The 25,561-nt window shown below is 52.4% G+C and overlaps 1 protein-coding gene across 2 annotated transcripts in view; it reads right to left on the reverse strand.

Moving 5' to 3' along the window:
* The window catches only part of ABR (ABR activator of RhoGEF and GTPase), a 205,914-nt gene that overhangs the window by 25,469 nt on the left and 154,884 nt on the right, over positions 1–25,561 (reverse strand). For both annotated transcript variants that reach the window (XM_004376170.2, XM_004376172.2), the window contains 6 exons: positions 23,852–23,974; positions 23,434–23,509; positions 22,854–22,958; positions 21,753–21,827; positions 18,355–18,452; positions 17,812–17,943 (listed from right to left, as the gene is read on the reverse strand). In XM_004376170.2, coding sequence (XP_004376227.2) covers positions 17,812–17,943; positions 18,355–18,452; positions 21,753–21,827; positions 22,854–22,958; positions 23,434–23,509; positions 23,852–23,974 — 609 coding nt within the window. The remainder of the gene's footprint in view (positions 1–17,811; positions 17,944–18,354; positions 18,453–21,752; positions 21,828–22,853; positions 22,959–23,433; positions 23,510–23,851; positions 23,975–25,561) is intronic.

Below are 25,561 nucleotides of genomic sequence, written 5' to 3' on the forward strand. Positions count from 1 at the left end.
CAGGGACAGCAGCCCGCGGCGCGCCCGACGAGAGGAGGGTCCGGGGACCGCAGCCGCCGGCCTACCGGCACCTCACCCCGGCCTCGGGGGCCTCGCCTCCGCCTGCCGGTCCCGGGCTCGCAGGACGCGCGGAGTGCGTGCGCCGCCGGCCAGAAGCCGCCGTGCGGGAGAGCGCCCCCGCCCCCACCAAAGGAAGTGACTCAAAGGAGGCGCTGGAGGCTGCCCCCTCCAAAAATCCCAACCTCCTGGCTTTAACTCTTGGCAAGCTGGGGCACCCGCTTACCGACTCTGCGTCCCTCCCTCCAGCCCCTACTAAATAAAGTTTGACAAGCAGCTAAACACAATCCGGTCCATTCCCCTCTAGATCCCTGCGTTAACTACTTCACCACCGGTCTACCCCAAGCACTGTGGCCCTAGAGGTCTGAGGTATCAGAGGGAAGCTTGAGGGGACATCAGGGAGCCTGTAGGGGCCAGGGCTCTGTGGTGAGAGCTGGACTTTGGCTATAAACAGCTGCCTTCCTCCCCCTGCAAAGGTCTACCACTGCCCTGAAGTTCTGTTTCCTGAACCTCGAAGGACTGACCCCATGACCAACTCCTGCACCAAGGCGCTTCCCTCAATGCCACCTTGGTGACAGGGCCAGACACGCGTGGACAGGCACTCACAAAGCTCCTCTTGTGGAAAATGTAAAGAATAAAGAAGATCCCTAGTGTGGCAGCCTTCCGCCTCAACCCTGTAGCAGTCCCAGCAGGAAATCAGACAGCTGTGGGCCTTCTCCAGGGACATGGGCAAAGGCCAAGGACACCACTGGTCACAGGTGTTCTACAAGAGGTGCTCCCCACACAGCCCCTTCTCACCATGGCCCTGAGCACCTCACCAGAAAAGCACGAAAGCAGCTTCTGCTGTCAGGGGCAGGGGCTGCCTGCTAGCAAGGGGGCAATCAGTCACATTCTGGGCTGGGCACCTTGGAGCACACAGAAGAAAGAACTTGTTCTTGATCCTCAAGCTAGTGAATGCTAACTGAATAAGAGTGAGAAGTAGATAACTTTGCAAGATAGAGTATGGTGTTCAGAGAAAAGAGAAAGGCCTGAACCCAAAATGGTGAGGGCACACAGAAGCCAGCAGTGTCCAGAACTAGGCACAGGCTAGGAAGGAAGCGCGTGTGTTCATAGTGCCAACCATGAGCCAGGTCCCATGCAAGGGGCTTTCTAATATCTGATTGCATTGAAGCTTCACAACTTCTGTGAAGTTGGTATTACTATCCCGTTTTACAGTTGTTGAGAAGTGGGGCTCAGGGAGGTAGAGTCCTTGCCCTAGGTCATGTAGCTGGGGGCCGGCAGGTCTCCTTTACAGCCCCTGCATGCTTACAACTACTGTGCCTCTCTGAAGGTGTGGATGGGTCCTTGGACTCAGGAAAAAGAGCTAGGTCAGGATATTTCTTGGCTGATCTCCAGGGCAGGTGGGTCAGGGGACAGAGACCAGTTCTTGCCAACCAGAATGTTCCTGCTGGGTTTCAACCAGCAAACAGATCTCAGGGCTTTACATCACAGCACTCAGAGTTTTTGAGAAAGGGGCAGTTTCACTGCAGAGATAGCCAAGAACTGGTCAAAATAATTGTTATTGTTAGCTGCCATCAAGTTGGCCTCTGACTCACGGCAACTCCATGCACAATGGAACACCACTGTCCAGTCCTGTGCCATCCCATGATTCGTTGCAGATCAGACCACTGTGATCCACAGGGCTTTCACCGGCTGATTTTTGGGAGTAGAACATTAGGCCTTTCTTCCTAGTCCATCTCAGTCTGGAAGTTCCACTGAAACCTGTTCGGCATCATAACAACATGCAAGCCTCTACTGACAGATGGGTGGTGGCTGTGCATGATATGCAATGGCTGGGAACTGAACCTGGGTCTCCTGCATGAAAGGTGAGAATTTTACCACTGAACCACCACTATCCCCGATCATAGTAAAACCAAAAAAAAAACCAAACCCATTGCCGTCGAGTCGATTCCAACTCACAGCAACCCTATAGCTGCCCTTTATTGTGAGTTTATTATGTGATGGGTACCAGGCTAAACCTCTGTGTGGATTAACTCACTTAGTCCTCCCACAACCATATGAAGTAAGTACTAGCACCCCCATTTTACTCTTGAGGAAGATAAGGACACTGAGAAGCTGAGCAACTTGCTCAAGGTCACGTAGCACCTAAGCAGCTGGTGGGATGAACCGAGGTTTGGCTAGCCCCAAAGCCCACAGCCCTCCCCACTCTGACATCCCAGTGTGGTGAGATCTGGTCCAGCACTGCCTTCGGCCTCCCTGGTGGAGACAGGGCCCTGAAGCTATAGCTGGGTCTGGGCTCAGGTCCCTGCAGGGAAGCCAGGCAAGCCCCAACCCTTCTAGGGCTCTATACTCCGCACCCCTTCCTGTACAGTGCACATGGGACTGGGTCACAGGCTCTTTAGCTGGGATGCTAAGGCCGCACAGAGCCTCTTCACTGCCTGAAGGGGAGCTGCCGAAAGCCACTGAGGCTAACCAAGGCTGAGCCACTACAGTTTTCCCAGTACCCCCTGAGGGGAAGGGGGAGAGACTGCCAGACACAGAGACACACCTGTGCCCCTTGCTCAGCTGGGGCCTGAGCTACCTTTCCTGACCCCATCCCTCATCTGCCTCTCCCAGGGCACCTGGGTGCTACCTCCAAAAAGAGTCTCCCTCCAGCTCCATGAGGGACCAGGCAGCTTCCCTGCCATGGCTGCTACACAATCTGCTTCCTCCAGGAAGCTTCACTCATTCCTTCAGTCTTCATTTCTTCATCCATTCATTTCATTCAAGAGGCCCTGACTAAGGGCCTGGCTGTGTGCCCGACCCTGGGGTAGAGGCTGAGGAATCACAGAGATGAATCCAAAGCCTGGGCTTGACAAAGCTGACAGCCCAGACAGGAGACGAGACGCAGACTTAACCATCTCTTAACAGGGGGCAGAAAGTCCACACATGCATTCAACACATATCAACTGCACACCTACGATGTACCATACAGAGATGAACAAAGCATCATCTTTGTCCTTAACAAATCCACAGTCTGATGCCATGAGAACAGCACAGAAAAAGTGCCAAGAACATTTAGAAGAAGGAGAGAAACATTCTAGCCTGAGGGAATCAGGAAGGCCCTGTGGAGAAGGAGGGGCTGGCATGGGGCCTGCAGAGCTGTCGGGAAAGGCCATCACCCCAGCTGGACCCCATTTTTACTCTGCGTCCTTCAGCAAATGGGCACTTGGCTGGTTGTATAACCGGCGGGTAAGATACCATTATAATTGCTCACATGTTCACTTGCTGCCGACACACGGCCAGCACTTGGCACCAGCTGGTTAACTCCAGAACTGGCCCCCTGCTGGCTTTCTAAGTTCTCTTCCCTTTAGCTGGGTCACTGCCACAGGGGGCAGTTTGCAAGATGTCCCCCACCCCCACCTGGTATGTGGGCAAAGTGGGGCAGATCCTGTTCCCCAAACCCTACACTTGTCTGTCTTAGGAACCCCAGGCTCAACATTTGTCTGGGTAAAGCAAGCTCTGATTGGAGGAAAGATGGCCAATTGGTCTCCATGGTGACATAAGCGCCTTGGCAGATGGGGAGCTGGGTTGGGAGGCTCTTCCCTTGAGATGCTCATCTTTCCCTTCCTCCCCGTAGACTGGGCTCTCTTCAGGGACAGCACAGATCTGCCTTCTCTTCCCCAAGCCTGACTCATTCTTTCCAGAATCAATGGTCTAGGAGCAGGGTGGGGGAGGGCTTGTGCACGACAAGTTCCTCAAAAGCAACAGTCTGAACTCTGGTCCTTTCTGCCCACTGCAGACCCATCCTCATCTCTTCTGGTTGAGGTGGCCCAGGCTCTCCTGGCCACCCAGGAAGTTCCTTCTCCCCTTTGCCCTCTCTGTCCATCCCTTCTGTCCAGCCACACCTGGCAGGACCCAGCTCTGAAGACAGGCAAGGGCCCCCTCTCTGGATAAACAGAGCCTGGGCGGTAAGGCCCACACGAACAGATGTCACTGCCTTTGGAATGAAAAACATTCCTAGTGGACTGTCCTATCCTCCCACATCAGCTCCCCAGGCTCTCTGCCAGAGGAACGAGAGGGGCCAACCCTGAGAAGATGCCCCTGCAAGGGGGACCCGCCACCCAGCAAGGCTGTGATTGAGGTAAAATCAGGTTAAAGTGATCAGCAGTGGCATGGCTGAGAAAAAAGGTCAACAGGAAATAATACTCAGACCGAGACATGTGGGTGGGAGAGCAGAGAGGGCCACCAGTGCTGCCTTGGTGACAATGGGGGTGGGGACAGCTTCCAGGCAAATTATCCAGCCTCTGAACACGAGGAAGAGGAGGACAGGATCTTTCTCAGAACCCTAGGACGCTGCCGCTACTTTTCTGGAGTGACCTCTTTTTCCGCATTGGAACAACTTTCATCTTCTCCCCAGCCCAGATTAGAACCCTGATCCCTGTCCCTGTTCTCTAGCTCAAACGCCGCTAAACCAGGAAAAGGGGTTTCTGAGCAGCCGGCTAGACCAAGGCCACAGGCACCCCAGCAAGGACCACCTGGGAGCAAGGGGGAGGGAAGAGCTCCGACAGGCCACCCAAGAGTCCCGGTGTTGGAGCTGGGAGCCCAAGAGGAGCCTGGGAGGAGTCTGAAGATGAAGAACAGGAGGGGCATGCTCTGGGGTCCACCAAGAGCATGCCTTCTGTGCCCCAGAGAAGAACAGCATGGGGCAGGCCCTGAAGGGACAGCCCTGCTGGCAGAGCCCGAGGCCGTGAGGGCTGGCAGGAAGGAAGCCCAGCAGCAATCACTGCCCCAAGGCAGGCATGGGAGTCCAGCCTGTGAGAGACATGAGGAGGGAGACGCCAGAGACCCGTGCTCATGGAGAGTTGGGGGGAGGATGGCGCATCCCAGGGAGAACGATGGGAAAACGGGAGCAGGGGATGGGCGCATTCCCTATGTTACTGGTGCCATAGTCCCTGTACTCCTTCACATTTAGGACTGGAAGGGCTTGGTTCCCAGTTCACAGAGGGAGAAACTGAGACCCATTTATTTGTTTTTGTCTATCTATCCAATACTTTCTGCATATCTGCCAAGTTCAAAGCCTACATTAGGCCCAGAAATGGGATATTTTACTCAAGGTCACTAAGCAGCCAGCCAACATCAGAGCTGAGCCTAGGAGCTACATTTTCATTCATTCATTCAACACTGAATGAATACCCACTATGTGCCAGGCAGAGAGGTGCTTAAAGAATTCACAGTCTCTAACACAGCACTCGGCCCAACAGAGTTCTCTTCACCCTGACCACTGACTCGCCCCTCCAAGAAAACCAGTCAGCAATCGGGGGTCCTTTCAGGCAGTCCCGGCCTGAGTCCCCAGAGTTCCCCAGGGGGCTGGTCCCTCCTGTTAAACTGCTACCTGTTGGCTGGCAGCTCTTTGAGCTCTCGACCTCAACTCTTTGTAGATAAGTGGTTACTGGTGGCAGTAGATAGATGCTCAGGGTGGGGGGTGGGGGGTCCCAGAGGGGGCTCCAGGTTTAAGATGCACATGGTGTTAGGAAAGTGGGCAGCCATCATGAAAAGCACTCCCCTCCCATCCCCCAAAGACCTGCGCTGGCTCCCAGGACAGTGAAAAGCAAGCTTTACTTTGTATGCAGCTTCACTGTCTCCTCAGCCTAGCCACCCCAGGCTGGGTATCTTGAGAGGGTGCCTGGCAATATGAGGTGATGGGAGAGGCTGAAAGAGCCCAAGAACTTATCCACTGCATAAAAAATGTCCTGACAGCGTGTCCCTGGCAGCCCCTAGTAATTCTCACGGCACATTTGGTCACGGAGCAAAGGGTGGAAAATCCACTTGAGCCTTTGGGAACATCTTGCTTGCCTGAAACAAACCCACCCAGGGACACAGCAGACAGAGCACCCACCACACATCCATCTGCTCCCTCCCGTCCCCAGGACACAAGTTGTGGCCAGGACCAATGCCTGGATCCCCCTGGCCACTGCCTGCTCCTCCTCATAGGAAGGAGGCGGTGTGGCTGGTTCCTGAAGCACAGCCAGTGGGCACAGCCCTCAGGGGGTGTGCTCTTGACAACACAGGGCCTCAGGCCACATGTTGAAGCAAAACAGCGTTAGGCAGAGGGTCTGAAGCTCAAAAGTAGGTCGGGTCTGCGGAGCCTCCATGTTCCTTTATCTTTCTTTACTAAGCAACTGCCTTCCACCCAACCCTAAGCTCAAAGGATGGAAGAAAGCTGTGGGAGTCAGGCAGCTTGTGTGCAGGTCCTGCCTGGCTGCTGTGGACTTGGCAGCTCACTCTCTCTCTGGACTCAGTTTCCACACCTGTCAGATCAGAAGCTTGGACCAGACAAATAGTCTTTACCTTTCTTTTTCTTTTTTTTAAACTGAGGATCCCCTTTCTTTTTTCAAATGAAATCTTTGGTCCAAGTCTCCCCACTCCCAATCAGATAAAAGCAGAAGCAGAGGTGCCTTGGCTGAAGTGGGGATATGGGGCCTTCCCTACTTGCTCGTATCTCCTTGTCCACCACCCCACTGGGGGCTCCTGAAGTCCCTCCCAGGAACGCCCAAGCTCTGCAGGGCAGATCTGAAGCCTTTGGCCCCCTTCCAAGGGGGCAGGCGGGGGCGGTGATGAGCCCAGCCCTTCAGTTATATGAGTGGGCTCCGAGCAGCTCCCACGGATGGTTCTTGCAAGAACCCAGAAGAACCCTGTTCTTCTCCACCAGGGTACTGGCCCTCCTGCTCCATCAGGGAGGGGAGGTGTGGGGGCCAGGGAGGTTAGGGGCTTTTTGAGGAAACTTTGGGGTCAGGGTCCTGAATTTAAAGCTCATGTCTTGCCCCCACTTCTCTGTCTGCTTTGAGAAAACTCTGGGCCTTGGCTTTGCTGGGTGCAGGTTCCACTCAGAGGCCTTTACAAGATAACACTTATCTAGTCAGCCAGGCTGGTGTTGCTGGGTCACCCTGGCCCTGAAGTCACTCTGGAGTCTGCTCTGAAGCCAGTGCAGCTCAGCTCTTACCTTCATGGGCATGAGCAGGCTACAGCCAGCCCCCCGCACCCCTGTCCATAGGATGCGGGTTGGGCCTGTGGTTAGACCCTCACCCAACGTCACCACCACCCACACCCCTCGGTGCTGTGGCAAAGGCTGGGCAGGCAGGGGAGGCACTGTGGGTTCTGCAGCAGCCACAGGCTTGCGGGAGGTGCAGAGTCCACCTAAAGAGACCCCGTGTCGGCATTCACAACAAGCCGCAGCCCTAATTCAGGAAGTCCCCTGGCAATTCTTCTGCTAAGTCCTCTTCTCAAAGGTTTTGAAAATAAGTCAAAGTAGGACCACCCAAGGGGTCGGTTTTTTGGATTCATAGGCAAGTTAACCGCCTCCACCCGCAGGGAGGTTAGCCCCTCTCTGAGAACACGCTCGCTGTACGCTCAACTCCATGAGCTCACCTGCTGCCCACCCAAGCTAGTGAGGATGAGCTCAGAGGGGTCACCTGAGGTCACCCCGCTAGCAACTGGTGAAGCTGGGATCAAACCCAGGGTTTCTGCCTTGAAGTCTGGGAGGCCTCTAATCCCAGAGCTGTAGAGGAGAGCACCCCTCTTTTGGTTTATTGAGAGGCTGGGTGCTGTCAGGGCCTGAACGTATCAGTTCCCAAAGTCCTCTCTGTCCGGCTCAGTTTCTCTGCTTGTTGCCAAACCCTCGGAGGCAGGCCTGGGGGGGGCGGGCGCCAAGGCTGCCTGCCATGGTGGCCTTCCCCAGGGCGGGAGGGGAGAGAGGGAGCCTCAAGCTCCATCTGCTTCCTGTTGAATGCTTCCTGTTCCTGTCTCTAGAATCCCCTAGGCAGAGTCCAGGTGCCCCCAAATCAGGAACACCTGGGAGACAGAGGAGGCTAAGCAGGGCTGGGAGGAGGAGAGGTCTGTGCCACGGTCTGGAAAAGCCTTTGGACAGCGGGGCTGGTGCTGCCACAGGATCCTGCCCTGGCTTCTCTCAGCTGAGGACAAGCTTGCTGCAGCCTGCTCTGCAAGAGTGATGGAGGTGTCCAGACCTGCCTTGAAGAGGGACAGCAGGTGGGGTACTGGAGGACAAATGGGTCTGAAACAGCTGGGTGGGGCAGGCCTGGGGCAGGACAATGGCTCCAGTCAGCAGGGCTGCTGGGAGGAGTGTGGGGCATGGAGCAGAACCAGTCCTGGTGCACAACCTTCCCAGCCCATGTGCCTCTGGGACTGGCACAGTGGTAGTGATGGTGGCAAAGGGAGGACCCCGTGTGGGCCCGGGTGGGCAGCAGAGGTAGGAAACGTGAAATCCAGAGGCAGATGCTCCCCCCGGGCGTGTATCTGGCCTGGGCTGGGGGCAGGGAAGGAGCCCATCTTCCAGCGGAGAGGCTGGGAAGCACAGCCAGCCTGGCCACACCAGAGGCCAGGGCAGGAGCTGCTGGGGGGAGGTAGGGCAAGAAAGGGAAACCAGCCAAGGGTCTCCCAGCAGCCTGCCCTGCTCTCCATCCCAGCAAAACAAGACCTCCCCCAAGGGGCCAGGGGCCCAGCCATGGCCAGTGTGTTCCATCAACCAGGGCCTGAAGGACCGTGTTAATGTCCCTCTGTCAGAGGACTTGCCTGGCCCAGGGAGAGGCCCAGGTACTCTCCTGGTACCAGCCGTGAGGACCAGAGTGGGCCAAAGCTGGAAGGGGCTCTGGGTCAACCAGGCCAATGCCCCAGAGCCCAGGCACCTAGGGCAATACAGCTGGTGTGTTCAATGCTTGGGCAGAGTCAAACAGGGACAAGAGACCCCTCAGCGGTCAGATAGAGGGAGCTGGAGTGGGGAGTCATTGCCTCCTGCCCTTGCAGCCTCCTGACCCACGCTCACTCCAAGTCCCTCCTGCTCTGCAGAATAATTGAAACCAGAAGCAGCTACCAGGCTGACAAAGGCCCCTTGTTCCCAGATCCTCATTCAGTCTGCACTCTGGGCCTGGGCGGGGCTGCACCAGGCCAAGCTGAGAGCTGCTCCAAGGGGGAATGCCTGGAGCTGCTGGGCCCTGGGGTCAAGGCAATCCCTTCTCCAGGCCTCCAGGCAGGGAAATCTTGGCCAGAGCCCCAGCCTTGACTTCTCTGCCCACTCTGAGGTCAGTCCATCAAAGCCGGGTCTGACTCCAACAGCTTAAGAAAACAGATGTTACCAACAGTCAGCCAGAGGCCCAACCACAGGGGGCATGCTCAGATGACAGCCCTCGGGGAGAGGGCTACTTGACAAGCTACACCCAGAATCCCTGCAGGAAGGAGGAAGGACAGGGTAACCTAGTCCTGGCACACCAGACTGGCCATCACCATTGGCCAAGTATGGACTCTATGCCAGGCCCTGTGCTGAGGGCTTTATGCACTTTCACATTCAATCCTCATTCGAGCCCATTTTACAGACAGGGAAACTGAGGCTCAGAGAAGTAAAGTAATTCACCCTATTCTCACAACTGATGAGTGGAGGAAGACAGACTCTGAACCCCAGATCTGTCCGGCCTCCAAGTCCCTTCAACATTGGCCAAAAGACCAAAATTCTCGAAGCCCTGTTCACTATTGCTGTCCACAGCACAGTGCCTGCCACTTAGAGGGCGCTCAATAAACACAAGGGAATGAGGAACCCGGGGAAGCATGATGTACACAGCTTAGCTCTGACCAGCTCCCTCAGGTACATTCTGTCCTTTCAGCCTCACAACAAGCCGATGATGAAGGCAGAGTGGGAATAATTATCCCCACTTGATAGATGAGGAAACTGAGGCCCCAAAAGGTCAAAAGACCAGGACTCGGGTCTTCTGACTCAGTGCTCTTCCCGGGGCAATCAGGGCAACCACACTCAACACACCCAACCACTGACCAAGGGGAGGACCAACAAGACCTCTGAGGAAAGAAGGGCCAAGGAGCTGGGGAGACAAGGCCAGGGGTGGCTCAGCTGCTTTCTTCAGCCCTAAAGGGCTAATGGTGACCAGTCATGCTCTAGAGTCGTGGGCCCTTCTCTCTTGTGACAGCGGGAAAGAGGTGAGCACATCAGAGGAAAAATCCCTGGGTCGGGGGAGGAGGAGGAGGCAGTGAAATCTCTGTCCCCAGAGACCAGGCTCTTGTTCTCACCCGAAAGAAAGAGGGTCTAGATTCTGTCAGGTTTGTCAGTTTGGGCTCTGTGGACACTCCTAAAGGCAGGGGGCTGGCCCTTATGACCTCGTCCTGAGTGTCACTGATAACAGACCTGACCCCTCACAAGCTTTCAAGGGGCCAGGTCCAGAGGTCAAAGAAATTATTCCCCTGTTCTCCCTTTGGACACAGGCTCCAAGCTTTGGGAGGGGAGAGGATGGAGGGGAGGCGTCCCATCAGGCCTGAACTTGCCCATCGTGGGCAAGGCGGGATGGCCACACCAGGCATAGGTCAGCTGAAGCTTTCTCCTTGGTCTGGAACTCTGTTCCTTCCCACCTCTGGATCCTAGGCCACCCCCAGAGGGCTCATGGGAAAGTGAAGCTGCCTCCCACCCAGGGGAGAAGAGCCTGGGGGAACCTTCATCCCCTAGCTTGTGGCTGAGCTGGAAAATCGGGGAGCAGGGGAGCAGAGGCAAGGGCACAGAAGGCTCCTCTGGCTTAGGTAACTCCTTGGTCTCAAACCCCTTTCCAGTCGGGGGTCAGTGGCAGGAACTGAGCTGTGGCACTCTCAGGGAGAGCTCTCCCCTCTGGCCCAGCCAGCCAAGAACGGCTGGACCCTGGGAACATGCTAATCAGCCAGGGGCTAGGTCCCAGTTGGGGACAGCACATCTGGAGCCTGGAGCAGTATGGTTGGAAATAGACTGGGACAAACAAACGGGAGTCCCCCGGGACCAGGAGACCAAGGCTGACTGCATGTGGAGCCCTCCTGCTGAGCTGTTAGCCGGGTGGTGGGCAGTAAGGAGGGGGTGGGCCTGGATAGAGAATCTGGGGTAATTTTCCCGGAGGTCTGGGGAAGAAAGGGAGGATTTCTGAGCCTGGAGGAGGAGAAATGGACCAAGCTGGGTGGGGGTGGGGGTGGGGTCTTCTGCTTAATATGCAGTGACAAAGGATAAGACCCCTGAGAGCCACAGATGGACCTCCAAGCCCACCCACATCTATGGGCACTTTCATTCACTCATTTGCCTAGCAGCTGACCAAGCATGACCAACCTCCGTCAGGACGCCGAATTTTGAGCCCTTGCTCAACCACTAACGAGCTGTGTGACCATGGCTGTGCCACTCACCCTTTCTGGTCTCACTCTCCTTCTCCCTGCAAGAACAGGAGTGACTCTAGGATCCTTTCTGGAGTCCCTGGGCAGTGCAAATGGTTAAGCGCTCAGCTGCTAACCAAAAAGTTGGTAGTTTGAACCCACCCAGAGGCACCTCAGAAGAAAGCCCTGGTGATCTGCTCCTAAAAGGTCACAGTCATAAAAACCCAATGGAGCACAGTTCTACGCTGCATATATGTGGTTGCCATGAATCAGAATCAACTTGACAGCAATAGCTTTCTTTTTAAGGCTCCTTTCTGGCCGAGAAGTATGGCTCCTCCTCCTCTTTTTTTTTTTTTTTTTAATTTTTTATTCTGGGAAATTTCAAAGAGACTCAAGATCAGACAAAACAATATAATGAAAACGCTTGTATCCATCACCCAACCTCCACAACTATCAACACATGGCCATTCTCGTTTCATTGTTTCCCCTATGCACTTTCTCCCTTCCCAAATCCCAGACATCACGTAATTTATTCCATTAATAGTTCAGTATATATCTCTTTAAGGACTCTTAAAAATACATAGCATAATCACATCCAAAAAAATTAATAATAATCCCTTTAAAATCATCAAATATTCAGTCAGTGTGCATATTCGTAGTTGCCTTGTAAATAGATGATTTTTTTTTTAAGAGTTTGTTACAGAGTAGAACTGCCCCATAGGGTTTCCAAGGAGTGCCTGGTGGATTCGAACTGCCGACCTTTTGGTTAGCAGCCATAGCTCCTAACCACTATTCCACCAGGGTTTCCTTGTTTGATTGAATCAGCATCAGCATCTAAAGTTCACAGGTTACAATTGGTTGATATGTCTTATTATGATTCATAGCGACCTTAAAGGACAGAGTAGAACTGCCTCTTAGGGTTTCCAAGGCTGTAATCTTTACGGAAGCTGACTGCCACATCTTTCTCCCGTGGAGCGGCTGGTGGGTTTGAACCGCTGACCTTTTGGTTAGCAGCTGAGCACTTAACCACTGTGCCACCAGGGCTCCTATGTCATAACCAGTTATTGCCATGTTGATTCTGACTCATGGCAGAATAGAACTGTTCCATACAGTTTTCAAGGGTATGACCTTTCGGAAGCAGACTGCCAGGTCTTTCTTCCAAGGCACCTCTGGGTGGGTTTGAACTGCCAATTTTTTGGTTAGTAGTCAAGCGTTTAACTGTTTGCATCACCTAGGGACTCCTGACATTTTTTAGTCTCTCTTAATCTATGCGTTCCCGCCCCATTACTTTAGTTTTTTTAAAATTATGCATTAGGTGAAAGTTTACAGAGCAAATTAGATTCTCATTTGATAGTTTGTACATAATGTATTTCATGGCCTTGGTTTTAGTCCCCACAATGTGTCAGCACTGTCCCCATTTCCACCCTGGGTTCCGCATTACCTTTTGTCCTGATTCTCTACCCCTTCCTGCCTTCTCATCTTTGCTTTTGGGTAAATATTGCCCTTTTGATCTCATATAATTGATTGTTTCTCTCCGGTGTTACTGTTTATTTTATGGGCTTGTCTACTGTTTGGCTGGAAGGTTGTCTCCAGGAATGGCTTCGGTTACAGGTCAGCAAGGTGTCTTAGGGCCATAGTCTCAGGGGTTCCTCCAGTCTCTGTCAGACCAGCAAGTCTGGTCCTTTTTGTGAATTTGATTTTTTGTTCTACATTTTCCTCCCGCTCTGTCCGGGACCCTTTGTTGTGATCTCTGTCAGAGTGGTCAGTAGTGGTAGCTGGGCACCACCTAGTTCTTCTGGTCTAGGGGTTGTGTAGGCTGTGGTTCATGTGGTCCTTAGTCCTTTGGACTAATTACTGGCTCCCCTTCTTTTACTCATTCCTTCAACCTTCCTCCTACCTGCGCTGCTCGCAAGCTCTCCTGGCCAGCTGCCCTCCTCCGTGCAGGCTGGGCTCCTTCATTTCCCGGGACACTCCCTGAACATTCCTGCCTCCCAACCCCTGGCTGTGCCTGTCCTGCCCCCAGGGTGCCGCCCCACTCCTTTCTGCTGATCCAGAGCCTGCCCACCTTTCCAGAATAACACAGAGCCTTAAAATGGCAATTAATGTGTTGGTCATTATATTTACATAAAGTATATAAAGTATTTCTAATAATACATCCAAAAAAGGTAATTATAAAGACTACACACAGCCCTAGGAAAAAAATGGGATGTATAGTAATAAATAATATATACATACTATGTGCACTATGATTAAAACTATATTACAATTTTGCACCCTTGAGAAAGGGAAAAGGCACAAATAAAATGGTTGTTCCAGAGGAGTGGGAGTAGGGACAGTTTGTGATTATTTTTCAAGTCACTTTACTATTACTGCAATTTTCTTTCTAATATAAACACTGCTTTGGAATTTAAAACATCCAGTCCTCTCAAACCCCTCTCGCTCCACCTCCTCCTTGAAGCCTCCCTAACTCCAGCCCACAAAAATCTTTCCTCCTTTGACTCCTATGGCACAAGTTTCTACCTTATTACTTACGAAACAGTGGGAGGCAGCAGAGCTTCTCCAGAGGGCAGGGCATGGGGTCTGGAGGTAGCCGCCAGCCCTGGTTCAAATCCCAGCTCTCCTGCTCCCTGGCTGCCAGCCCCAGACAGGTTACTTGACCCTTCAGTGCCTCAGCTTACTCATCTGTAAAATGTTAAGAGCATTCCTACCCTGCGGGGCACAATGAACAGGGAAGACTGAAGAAGAACTGATACCTTGAATTATGGTATTGGCAAAGAATACTGAATATGCCATGGACTGCCAGAACCACAAACATATCTGTCTTGGAAGAAGTATAGCCAGAATGCTCCTTAGAACCAAGGATGGTGAGACCTCATCACATGTACTTTGGACATGTTATCAGGACTAGAGAAGGACATCATGCTTGGTAAAATAGAGGGTCAGTGAAAAAGAGGAAGACTCTCAACGAGATGGACTGACACAGTGGCTGCAACAATGGGCTCAAGCATAACAATGACTGTGAGGATGGCGCAGGACTGGGAATTGTTCTATTCTGTTGTACACAGGGTCGCTATGAGTCGGGACTGACTCAACGGCACCTAACAACCACGATGACGACAGGCGATTGGGAAAATCCCGAGATAATAGAAGTTAAGTGTTTAACGCAAGGCTGGCTTCGTATCTGCTCTCTGATGTCATCATCATCACCACTGTTCTCTAGCGGCTTGTAGTTGTCCTTAGTTGCACTGGATTGGCTCTGACTCATGGCGGCCCCATGAACAACAGAATGCAATGTTGCTCTGTCCGGCACCATCTTCATGATCATTAGTATGCTCAAGTCCTTTGTTGCAGCACTATGTCGGACAATATTTTGTTGTGATCCTTTCTCCTTGCTCTCTTGCACATAGGGTTTTCGTTAGCTAAGGTGCAGAAATAGATCACCAGGGCTTTCTAGAAGTCTGTCTTAGTCTGGAAGCTCTGCTGAAACCTGTTCACCATGGGTGACCCGGCTGGTATCTGAAATACCGATGGAATAGCTTCCAGCATCATAGCAACATGCAAGCCACCACAGTATAGCCAGAATGACTAGTGGCTTGGCGTATCAATACGCTATATAATATACATGTATGTTACACACGTATAATATATGTGTCTTTTCCAATCTGACGGTAAGTTTGAGGCCAGAACCCTCCACCTCTTGGCATGGCCCACCCTGTGCTCTCTTGCGTACATGCTCATTCTGCTTCCCTCCAGGTACACCAGGCAGATATGACCCTGCCCAGAGGTAACAGGACTCAGACAAAGGAAGCCTGAGGCTCACCTTATGCCATAAAATGGGACAATGGGGCAGAACATTACCCCGGCTCCTTCTGCAGGCCATTAGCCATGCCAGGGCCCTTCACCCAGGCTAGGAGACTCCTGTTAAGAAGCCTGGGACATGGGCACACGTTACAGGGGAGAGTGTACTGGCCTTGTCTGCACACTGTCAGCAGGGGTGTCTTGGCCAAGGTACTTCCCCTCAGTGCCTCAGTGTCTTCATCTGTAAAATGCGGGGGGGTACAATTACCATTTTCCTCACAGGGCTATCGATATGAGATAATGTTTGGGAATGGGCTTCCAGGTGCACAAGTGCCAGACACACATGCTGGTGATCAGTGCTGCCATCTGTCTGTCACTAAATGCTGCCCTCTCCCACCCCACTCCACTCCTCTCTTCCTGCCCCCACTGCCAGAGCAAACGCCTAGCACTGTTTCAGGTCCCCTGTAGGTTCTCTGGATGGGCTGCATGGGAGGGGCTCAGAGAGGCCTTTCCTTCAGGCCACTGGAACATCCCCAAGGTTAGGCCCCGACCACCGGGGCCACCTTTGGCTCCCACCTCGGCACCTGCGGAAGGGGAGCAGGATCAAGTGCCAGAGACTGGTGCCAATCCCTTCCATGTACACATGGCAGGAAGGGAGGTGGGAGAGAGCTGGGGGAACAGACTGTTCTGTGGCTAGGTGCAGGCTGTCCCCCCTAGCCTGGCCATCCTCAGTGGCTCTGAGGGCAGTTACAGGGTGAGAAGACTTTACCAGCCACCCCATGCCCTGGATGGGACACCCTGGTGGGGAAGATCCCCTCCCCTCCCAATCCATAGGAAGGTTGGTAGATGGTGCCGTGGCCGAGGGCAAGGGGCTATCCTTTGGGAAGTCAAGTCCTGAGAGAACCTCAAAGCCCCCCAGAGGCCTCTGACCCGGAACTGCCAGCTCACAGGCGCAGGTCAGCTGGCAACAGGAAGGTTTGTGTTTCTTTTAATACCAACTCTCAGGCATTTAACATTCCCTGAAGCTTAAACACAGAAACATTTTCCTTACCAGACTGTGCTTTCTGCTCTGCCAAACATAACCTGGCTTCCTCCCCTTCCCCCATCTGCTCCTGTCTCCAGGATAGGATGATTTATGGTGTGCTTTCCCCCAGGGCTGTATGGCTGGCCAGAAAGAGAAGCAGCAAAGTGACAGGGTGGGACGTCCAGATGGGGGAGAATAACGGCCCCTGGCATCAGAGTTCCAGCGGTCGGGGTCCACAGTGCCCACTGAGCCGGCTGCCCTGGGCACTCTTTTAACTCCTTCCATTCCATAGCCACCAAATGGCACAGGGAGTGTGGCAACCAGTCGTGTCTCTTGGCTGGGACTCTCCTGGGACTGAGTGGGTCCCAGCCCCAGAACCTTCACCTGTCCATCCCGCTACTCAGCCCAGATATGGAGATGGGACTCCCATCCCTGCAAAAAGTAGGTTCCAGGGACTGAATTTAGAGAGCCCTTTCCATCAGCCCCCATTTCCTAAATAATGAAGGACTGGCTTGCGGTTACCTAGCAACACTGTCTCCCTGGTAGCAGTACTGAGGAGCAGGGTAGAGGTCCCACAGCGTCAGGAAGGGGAATGCTCAGGATGTGGGGTGATGTGAGGCAGATGGCCAGCATCCCCCCAGCAGTGCCATCCTCCCTGTTCAAACACTGGAGCCCGAGACAGGTACGGGGAGCGGGAGGCCCACACGGATCCCCAAGGAGCAATGCCATTAAAGACACCTGTTAAGAGACAGATACCAAACTGCAGCCTCAACAATGCCTCAGAGAAGGAACACTTCCTGTGAAAGAGCAACCCCCAGGCCCCTGCAGACGGGGCAATCCAGCCACACCCAGGTCACCCCTGGTGCAACTGCTAAGAAGCCCAGAGCTCCTAAGGCCTGTGGCTCAGTCCCACGATGGGCCAGGTTTTGCTTTCCTTCATTTCCTGGTCATAGAATCCACTCCCAAACCCGGCCACACAAGATGCTGGACAGAAGTGTGGATGGCTCCATGCTCAATACCACCCCCCAGGCCGGTGTTCTCTTGATAGGTAAATGAATAGCAGGCATCTGCAAAGCTGCAAGCATGTTCCAGAGACGCAGGCTGCAAAGAAAGCCCTTTTCTCCACATATATTTGCACAAGAAACGCAGCTGAGACAGGTATGCTCTTAACCTGAGGACCTGCCTCTACGATAGCCAGAGAATCCACCCTAACCCAATGAACACCAACACAGATGAGTAAGGCCCACTGCAACCCTCACAGCAAGTGAGAGACCGGCCCCCCGAGGTCCCAGCTGGATTCTAACCCATTCCAGATGAATGGCAAATGCTTGGGACCTATGCCTCATTCCTCATCCCACGCCCATGGCAAACATTGCTAAGCAAATACAGCACTTTTTTCTCCTGCTCATGGGTACAGCCTCAGAATCCTTCTCAACACAGGGTTCAAGAAAACATCACCAATCTACCAGACATGTAAAAACAAACGTAGCTGCCATTCCTCCAGTCCATCCTGCAGGAGTGTGGATGAGACACCTGAGCCAGGCAGGGAAACCTGGGACCAGGCACATGTGAGCCTCTGGGCTACCTCCAGCAAAGGCAAACCACTATCCTGGGGAACTTTTCTCAAACCAGCTTTAAACCAAAGTCACAAGGGGCCAAGCACCATTCTCCAAGAAGATGGGTGATACCAAGGGAGGACTCTTTCTCAACTGGCACCACCTCCTAGCAGCTCCCCCAGCCTCACCTTGGTGCCCTGGCTGCACCTGGATCCTCACCTGGATCTGCCCTTTGCCCATGATCTTGTCCACAATCTCGTTGTTGTCCTTGTTGACCTTTGTCTTGTCATAGCACTTCTCATAGCACAGGATCCTCAGGGACTGAGAGCCCTCCAGCTCAATCTCAAACTCCTGCAGAAAGACGGGGACAAAGGGCCCTGAATCTCTGAGGCTGGGAGACATGGCTTCCTGGCAGGTGTGGGCCTCAACTCTGCAGGAGCAGGGTGAGAAGAGCCTGTGAGGACCACCCACAAGACAAGGAGGAGCTTCCACATTTTCTGGAGCTGCCAGAGGCCTCCAGTCACTGATGAGGTGCAGTTTGGGAGCCTCAGCTGAGACAACGTCTGCCTCCGATCAACATGAATACTGTCATCAGAAGCCAGATGAGCAGGCAGTGGAGGGCACAGGGGTTAGAGAGACAAGGCTGGCCCAACCAGCAGGTTTGGACACCCTCAGCAGGCAGGACATGAGCATATGGAGGGGTGGGGCATGGTTGGTAACAAGCTCAAGGGTCCCTGAGGGACACCGGCCCCCTGCACTCACCTCGTCCCACTTGGGCTCTGTCGTGTCCCGGAACACCCTGGTTTTGGCTTTGCTTACAAAATAGCCAAAGGAATCCACCTCCAGCGTACAGTACAGGTCTGCAGGAGGAAGGGCAGACACACTGAGTGAGGTCCAGAGGCTCAGGAAGAAGGGGGAAGAGTGCATTTGTTCTTCCCAACATCCTCGTGCAGTGGCATCTTAGCGTTCTCCTCCCCACAGCCCTGTGCGTTTTGGCCTCGTCCTGTTCTCTGCCCTCTTCTTGGATGGTGCTGCCCCTCCCCACCTCATCTGCTACCCTCCAGCCTCACGGGTCTGCTACCGCATCAGGGAGGGCCCTTGCACTTGCTGCCCCTTGTCCTTGACCTCTGCCTGGCTGCCTCCTCCTCACTGAGGCCTCATTTCAAAGACCTTCACTGACCGTGTTAACTAAAGGAGCTTCTTGCCCGCCTATCTCAGGGTTTCTCAACACAGTGCCACTGGCATGTAAGGTGGACGTCACTGGAGGGCATTTAGCAGCCCTGGCCTCTGCACTGAGTGACCCTCGATCATTGTGATAACCAAAAATGCCCCCCATTCCAAAGCTCCCGTCCAGTTTGTTGTTTTTGCCCTTCCTAGCAAGTAGCTTCCACTGAAGCTCTCTGTGTTTATTGTCTCTCCCCCACACCCCACTACAATATGAACACCATGCAGCCAGTAGCCTTGTTTTGATTATCCACTGGAGTATCCTCTGTGCCAAAAAAAATGCTTGGCACACAGTAGGAATGAGTGAATGAAGCTCTCGTCACTGCCCAAAAGCTTCAGGCAATAAAGTGGTGCAGGGTGTGTGGTGGGGTGGTGCTTTCCCTAGCGTCTCCATCTCACACTATGGCCTTTAAGGCTGAACATCTCTTCTCTACCCTGAGGCCCCACTGATGAGTCACAGCACTGGGTGGTCACTGTGGGCACTCTGTATATCTGCACACTCCCTCTGGGGCTCTGACCCTGCAGCCCCCCACCTCCATAGGAGCTGCCAAGGTTGTTTCCCAGGGTAACGGTGGGGTAGGGGGTGACTTTGAGGCACTACAGACAACCCTCTTCAACGTGATTCAAGGGGATGAGAGACAGAGGTCAGAGAGTAGACACTCCACTCAGGCCCAGGAATCACCCAGCTCCCACCCCATCACAAAGACGCTCCAGGTTGCTTTCCATCCGAAGGGAGAGTGGAGCGGACCCCGGGGAGTCTCCAGCTGGGTGAAACGTGAAGTAGATACAACTGGGTATTGAAACACACAGGCTGTGAGTGCAGATTAACGTGAACAATGCCAGAGGCCCAAAGCTCTGTGAGGTTGGGAGACGGGGGGTAGTGAAGCACGGTCATCATTTAGTTATCTCAGTGTGAGTGAATTTCCCATCCAGGCTCGGTGGTAGCTCATGACATAAAAGTGATAGCTTTGGAGTCAGACTGTCTGGGTTCAAATTCTGGTTCTGCTGCTTAGCCAGGGAACCATGTGCAAATTATGTAACTTCTCTACCTCAGTTCCCTCATCTGTAAAGCCCTGGGCCCGACTGTGCAGATTTGATGAGTTCACTGGGATAAGAAGCCACGGCTCAAGATCCTCAGCCCAGCTGGGCTTCATCCCCGAGTCAGAATGAACTCTTGAGAGGGTCAGGGGCTGGGGTGGGAGGGTGAAGACAATCTAGAGACAAGGGAAGATTTCACAGCAGCCTTGCGGGGAGCTCACCCCATTTCTAACCACCCGACCCAGTTTGGGAGATGGAACACCTGCTCTGGGGGAGTGGGATGCTCCTCCTAGATGGGCCTTGCTGAAAGCTGTCCCCAGCCAACCCAGAAGCAGCGGGAGAGAGGAGGGGTGGGACATTCGGCTGGTCCCATTAGGTGGGTCGCAGACTTAGGTGTGTGTAACAGCCCTCGCAAACTTACTACCCAGCAGCTCCCCTCCCCTGCCCTAAGAAGGGGATTCTGTGGGTCTGGGGAGGGTCCAGGAAGCTGGGGTGGTCACAAGCGCCCCGAGTGATCAGTATAGGTGGTCCCAGCCACACTTTCTAAAGGATAAAGAGCTTGGGCTTTGGTGTTGGAAGACATGGGTTTTAGGTCTATTCTACTATCTGTGTGACCCTGGGAGAATCACTTGAGACCTCTGAAATTCAGTGTTCTCGCATGTAAAATGGGCATGCTAACATTGACCTTGGAGGGATGCCAGGAGGACTAGAGAAGATAATGAACCTGAAAAGGCTTTGAACATGCCCAGGCTCTGTCCACATGCTGGCCATGTTCCCATGTTCTCCATCACCCAGTATGGTACCCAGGCACACAGTAGGCCCTCTGTAAATGAACTACTTCATTCATTATTTCTGAGCTCCTGTACATGTTCATGCAAGGATAAAGGAGACATGGTCCCACCTCAAAGAACTCACGGCAGGGGAGACATAATAAATGGCAAAACAGCATAGCAGGTGCTGTACCCGTGGTTTGCCCAGGTGTGACGGGAACACAGAGAGGAGGCTGGTTTACCCCAGGAGCCCAGAGAGGCTTCCCAGTAAATATTTATTGAATGACTGTGTGTGGGCCAATGGCGTAACTTCTTCTAGGTACACGGTAGGGAGAGAGGCTGAGCACAGACCTCACCTGCCAGAAAGGAAAAGAAGGGAGTGGGAAGGGGCAGGCTGAAAAGAGAGGAGTCAGGAGCCCTGGGTTTCTGATCCTGCATGATATTAAGTCCTTATATCTCTCTGTGACTTGGCTTCCTCATCTAGCAAACGGGTAGAAACTATTAGCTGTCTAATATACTCACAAATCCCTACGCGAATAAAAAGTAGATAATAAGTATAATCATATAGGGTCGCTACAGGTCAGAATCGACTTGACAGCAGTGGATTTAGTTTTTTGTTTTAAGTATAATCGTATTTTGTGAAACGTTTAAAATTACACAGGTTTAGTAGATGATGATAAAGAAGGGGAGAAAAGGGATATGTGCGGCAGTGTGCTGGAGTTGTACATACACTGTCATATTTAAGCCTGCTTTCAGGTCAGTGTTAATAAGTGTGACTGCCTTTTATGGAAAAGGATGTCTGAGGCTCAGAGAGGTTAAGAGACTTGTCCAAGGTCACACAGCTTGTAATTTTCAGATGTGGGGTTGGAGTCCAGACACCTGGGGGTAGGGGAGGGCTGGGAGGAGGGCAGATTTGGAGACAATAAGCAAGGAAAATCCCCTTGCCAAGAGAACTTCTTTCCTGGCCCTTGGGGAAATGTTCCATTTCTCAAGGCATGCTGTGAAAAGCAGAGCAGGTGGGCAGTGGCAGACCCCATGCAATGGGTCCATGGTGACTTTCTTGTGAAGAGATGAGCAATGAACGGCCCACCCAACCTCTCCCTAGGGCTGGTGGTCAGGGGCACTTACTGGCTGACTGTTTAAACCCCTTGGCAGAATGGACGATGACATGAAGGAAGCCATAGAGTCCTGGAGACTCATCGTCTGCAAGAGAGAAAAGCCCCCAGGGTAGGGGGTGGTGAGGGGCTCCATTCAGCTTCATTCCCATCTCCAGCGCAGGTTAGTGGGGAGGCAGACAATCTGACACCACCACCTGGTGGCCAGATGAAAAAGTTTCCAAAGCCTCTTGCTTCCTGGAATATGAGCTGTGCCCAGGCAGTGCTGGTGCCTCTTCTCCCCAGCACTCAGCCTGGGAGGCCATCCACACCTGTCCTCCTGAGCCAGGGATTTCATCCAGTTCCCCAGGGACATCTTCCCTCCATCTCTGAATCCTGCTTAGTCCCTGGCTGCCCTCCTTGGTCTAGCCTTTCAAAGTGAAAATTAATCAATATGATAACTCACTCTGCGCTAATGTAGGAGAGACGGTCCTGCTCTGCCCCCTGCTTGGGACACAGGGGGCTCTCTATGACCTCCATATGCCAGGGAGAGCCTGCCTTCAGGATCCCTTCCAGAGAATGGACCCCTCCCCAGCACCCATGGGCAACCAGAATCCACTTACTCTGGGCCAGTTTCCAGCCCCAGATACAACTCTCCCCTGCTCAAAAACATCACAGGCTTCTTAGCTGACAGCAAGAACTCCAAACGCCCTTGCTTGGCATTCAAGGCCTTCCAAGATCTCGTCCCTAGAAATACGCAGCCCTATTTTTCAAACACTACTCTAATCCATCCACCCTCGCCCCATTGCCCCATCCCATGGAAGCAAAAAGCTTTTGTTATCTGACTACCTCATAATGTATGAATAGGATCCTAGTACACCAGGATGCCAGATTCTTCTGTCTAAACCAGAGGGGGCCAGGGAGAAGTTGGGGGCCACGTGGGGGCTCAAATCTCACTGTGAGAATGACCCCTATTCAAGCTCTCTATATACCTGACAACTGAGTCATCCCAGCCTAGTTGAGCAGGGATTAGCCATTTGCAGCCAGGTGACTGGTTGGGTCCTTATGGAAGGCTCCAGCAAGGCCCTAGGGGATTGGACCAGCTGGTGGGGCAAGCTTTGGTTCTGGATCTTACCATCTTTATTGCTGGTGACAGGAATGTTGTGTACAGTCCTAAGTTTAAAGCAGGATCCTGTGAGCACCTGGAGCTCCACCGAGCTCAGGACAAAGGCCTGGAGATCTGCAGAAGGGCCAAGAGAAGAGAGGAACATCATCATAGGTCCACTAGCACCTGCTGCTCTTGGAGGCTGCTATAGGAAAACAGCTTGGCTCTAGGGGAAGAGTTGGTCCTTAAGGAGGTGAAAGACTTGTAGACACTCACACAGGGACAATCATGGATGCTCTCAGAGGGGTGAGGGTGGGTGGATTAGAGTAGTGCATAAGAATGACTGAAGTATAAGTATGAGAGTAACTGAAGAGGTTCACGTATGTGTCCGGTCCTACTGCTAATTCACTGCATGCTTTAAACCAAATATGTAAATTATTTGTGTCTCAGTTGATGGGTAACATCAATTAAGTGCCACCTGCCCTAGCACCTTCTAAGGTGATTGTGAGGACCAAAGAGCAAATGCTGGTCATCAAAGTGCTTAGAAATACAAAGGCCCATAATTGCCGTGGACCCCCATCAGGGCAGTACAGAGTGGGAAAGACTTTACCCTTCTTTTGTAGTTTCTGAATTGCTTCTCTCCACTCTGACCTTTCATAGTCCGAGGACAGTAAGAACAGGTAGCTCTGAAGAGAGGAGATAAGAATTTAGTAGGGTGACCATGGTCAGGCCAAACATTATCCAGATTCTGTCACCCACCCCAGCATAGCTGCTTTTCACCCAGTCACTCCCAGGCTTAGAGAAGGAGGCAACTGGAAGTTGGATGCCAGAAATGGCAGTGCCAGAGATAGCCAGCAGAGGGCACTGACTGGCTCCACACCAGGGGGGAGACGGAGTCCAGAGCCGGAGCCATGGCAGCCTTATTGGGAAGTGGGGGCCTGAGGCCCACAGTCAGGGCCAGGAGCCATTGAGTGGGCAGCCCTGGACCAAGGAAAAGGGCTGCCTTTGTCCCCCTCATCATTCCTGACCTTTCCATTCCGATTGTGGATCCGAAAAGGGATTGTGGGGGAATTGAGCAGCAGTAAGAACTCATTCTCAAACATCTTCTTCTTCAGGCGCTCGATGGCCCGGCTCTGCCCTTTGTTGGCTTTCTGCAGAGGATGGAGGGTAGAGATGGGGTCTCTCACACTCAGACTCTACTGCTCACTTGCCAGCTCTAAGCATACCACTCCCCTGCTTAAAGCCCAGTGCCAGCCTGAAAATTCACCACCCCGCCCTGCCCTGTACCACCATGCACCCTCTGCTGCCGCCTCAGGGTACTATTCCCTCTCTGCTGGGGTACCAGTTCTTTTCCGATTTTCCATGTATGCATGTATTTTTTTTTTTATTGTGGCGAAATATACATACACACACACAGTCGGCCCTCTGTGTCCACAGTTTCCTCATCTGCAGATTCAATGAACCACAGATTGAAAATATCCACATATTTGGTGGTGGGGGGAGGAAAATTTCAAAAAGCAAAACTTAAATTTGCCGAGCACCAAGCACTATGCTGAATCCACACGAATGAAATGATGTGTAGGCATACCCTGCTGTAGCCTCCTGCCATGTCACAGATCTCAGTCTCTCTCCAGCACTGTTGTCTCATGCACCCTTGTTCTGTTATTTACATAGCATTTACACTGTATTAGGTATTATAAGTAATCTGGAGATAATTTAAAGTATATGGGAGGATGTGTGTAGGTTATATGCAAATACTACACCATTTTATATAAGGGACTTGAGCATCTTCAGATTTTGGTATCTGTGGGTGGTCCTGGAACCAATCCCCCTCAGATACCAAGCGACAACTATATAACAAAACATTTGCCATTTCAACCATTTTTATGTGCACAGTTTAGTGATGTTAATTACATTCACCATGTTATGCAACAATCAGTTCCAAATTTTTCATGATCCTTAACAAAAACTCAATATCCCTTAAGTAATACCCCCATTTCTCCCTCCCACCTGCTCCTGACAGCCACTAATAACCTTTGGTCGCTATGCATTTGCCTATTCTGAATATTTCATATAAGTGATCATTCAATGTTTGTCCTTTTCTGTCTGACTTATTTCACTCAGCATAATGCTTTCAAGGTTCACCCATGTCCTAGCAGGTGTCAGAACTTCATTCCTCTTTATGGTGTATAATACCCCATTGTACGGATATACCACATTTTGTTTCTCTGTTCATCTGTTGATGGCCACTTGAGTTGTTTCCACCTTTTGACTATTGTCAATAGTGCTGCAACGCACACTGGTGTATCAGTATCTGAGTCCCTGCTGTCAATTCTTTTGGGTATATACCCAGGAGTGGAATTGCCGGGTCATAGTTAAGTTTATATTTCAAAAAGACCCCCTCCCTTTTATTAACGGCTATCATCCTGCACGTCTCAGTTCTAACGCCATCCTCAAGCTCCTCAGTTAGAACTCATCTCTGAAGCATTTCTTACCCACTATACTGGCAAAATTGTACCAATTACTCACTGTCAGTGTTGTGACAGTGTAGGGGAACAGTCACTCTCATACTCTGCTGGGGAAACATAACCTGACGTGACCTGTTCCAAGGTTAACCTGGCAATTCAATGCACAAATCCTTCACCCCAGCCATCCCACTTGTAGGGAATCTATTACGGAGACATACAAATGTAGTGATGTTCACTGTAGACTGGTGTGTTAGGAATAACGAACCAGAA

This window comes from Trichechus manatus, unplaced genomic scaffold (genome assembly GCF_000243295.1).
Source record: "Trichechus manatus latirostris isolate Lorelei unplaced genomic scaffold, TriManLat1.0 scaffold00040, whole genome shotgun sequence".
Taxonomy (NCBI): Eukaryota; Metazoa; Chordata; class Mammalia; order Sirenia; family Trichechidae; genus Trichechus; species Trichechus manatus.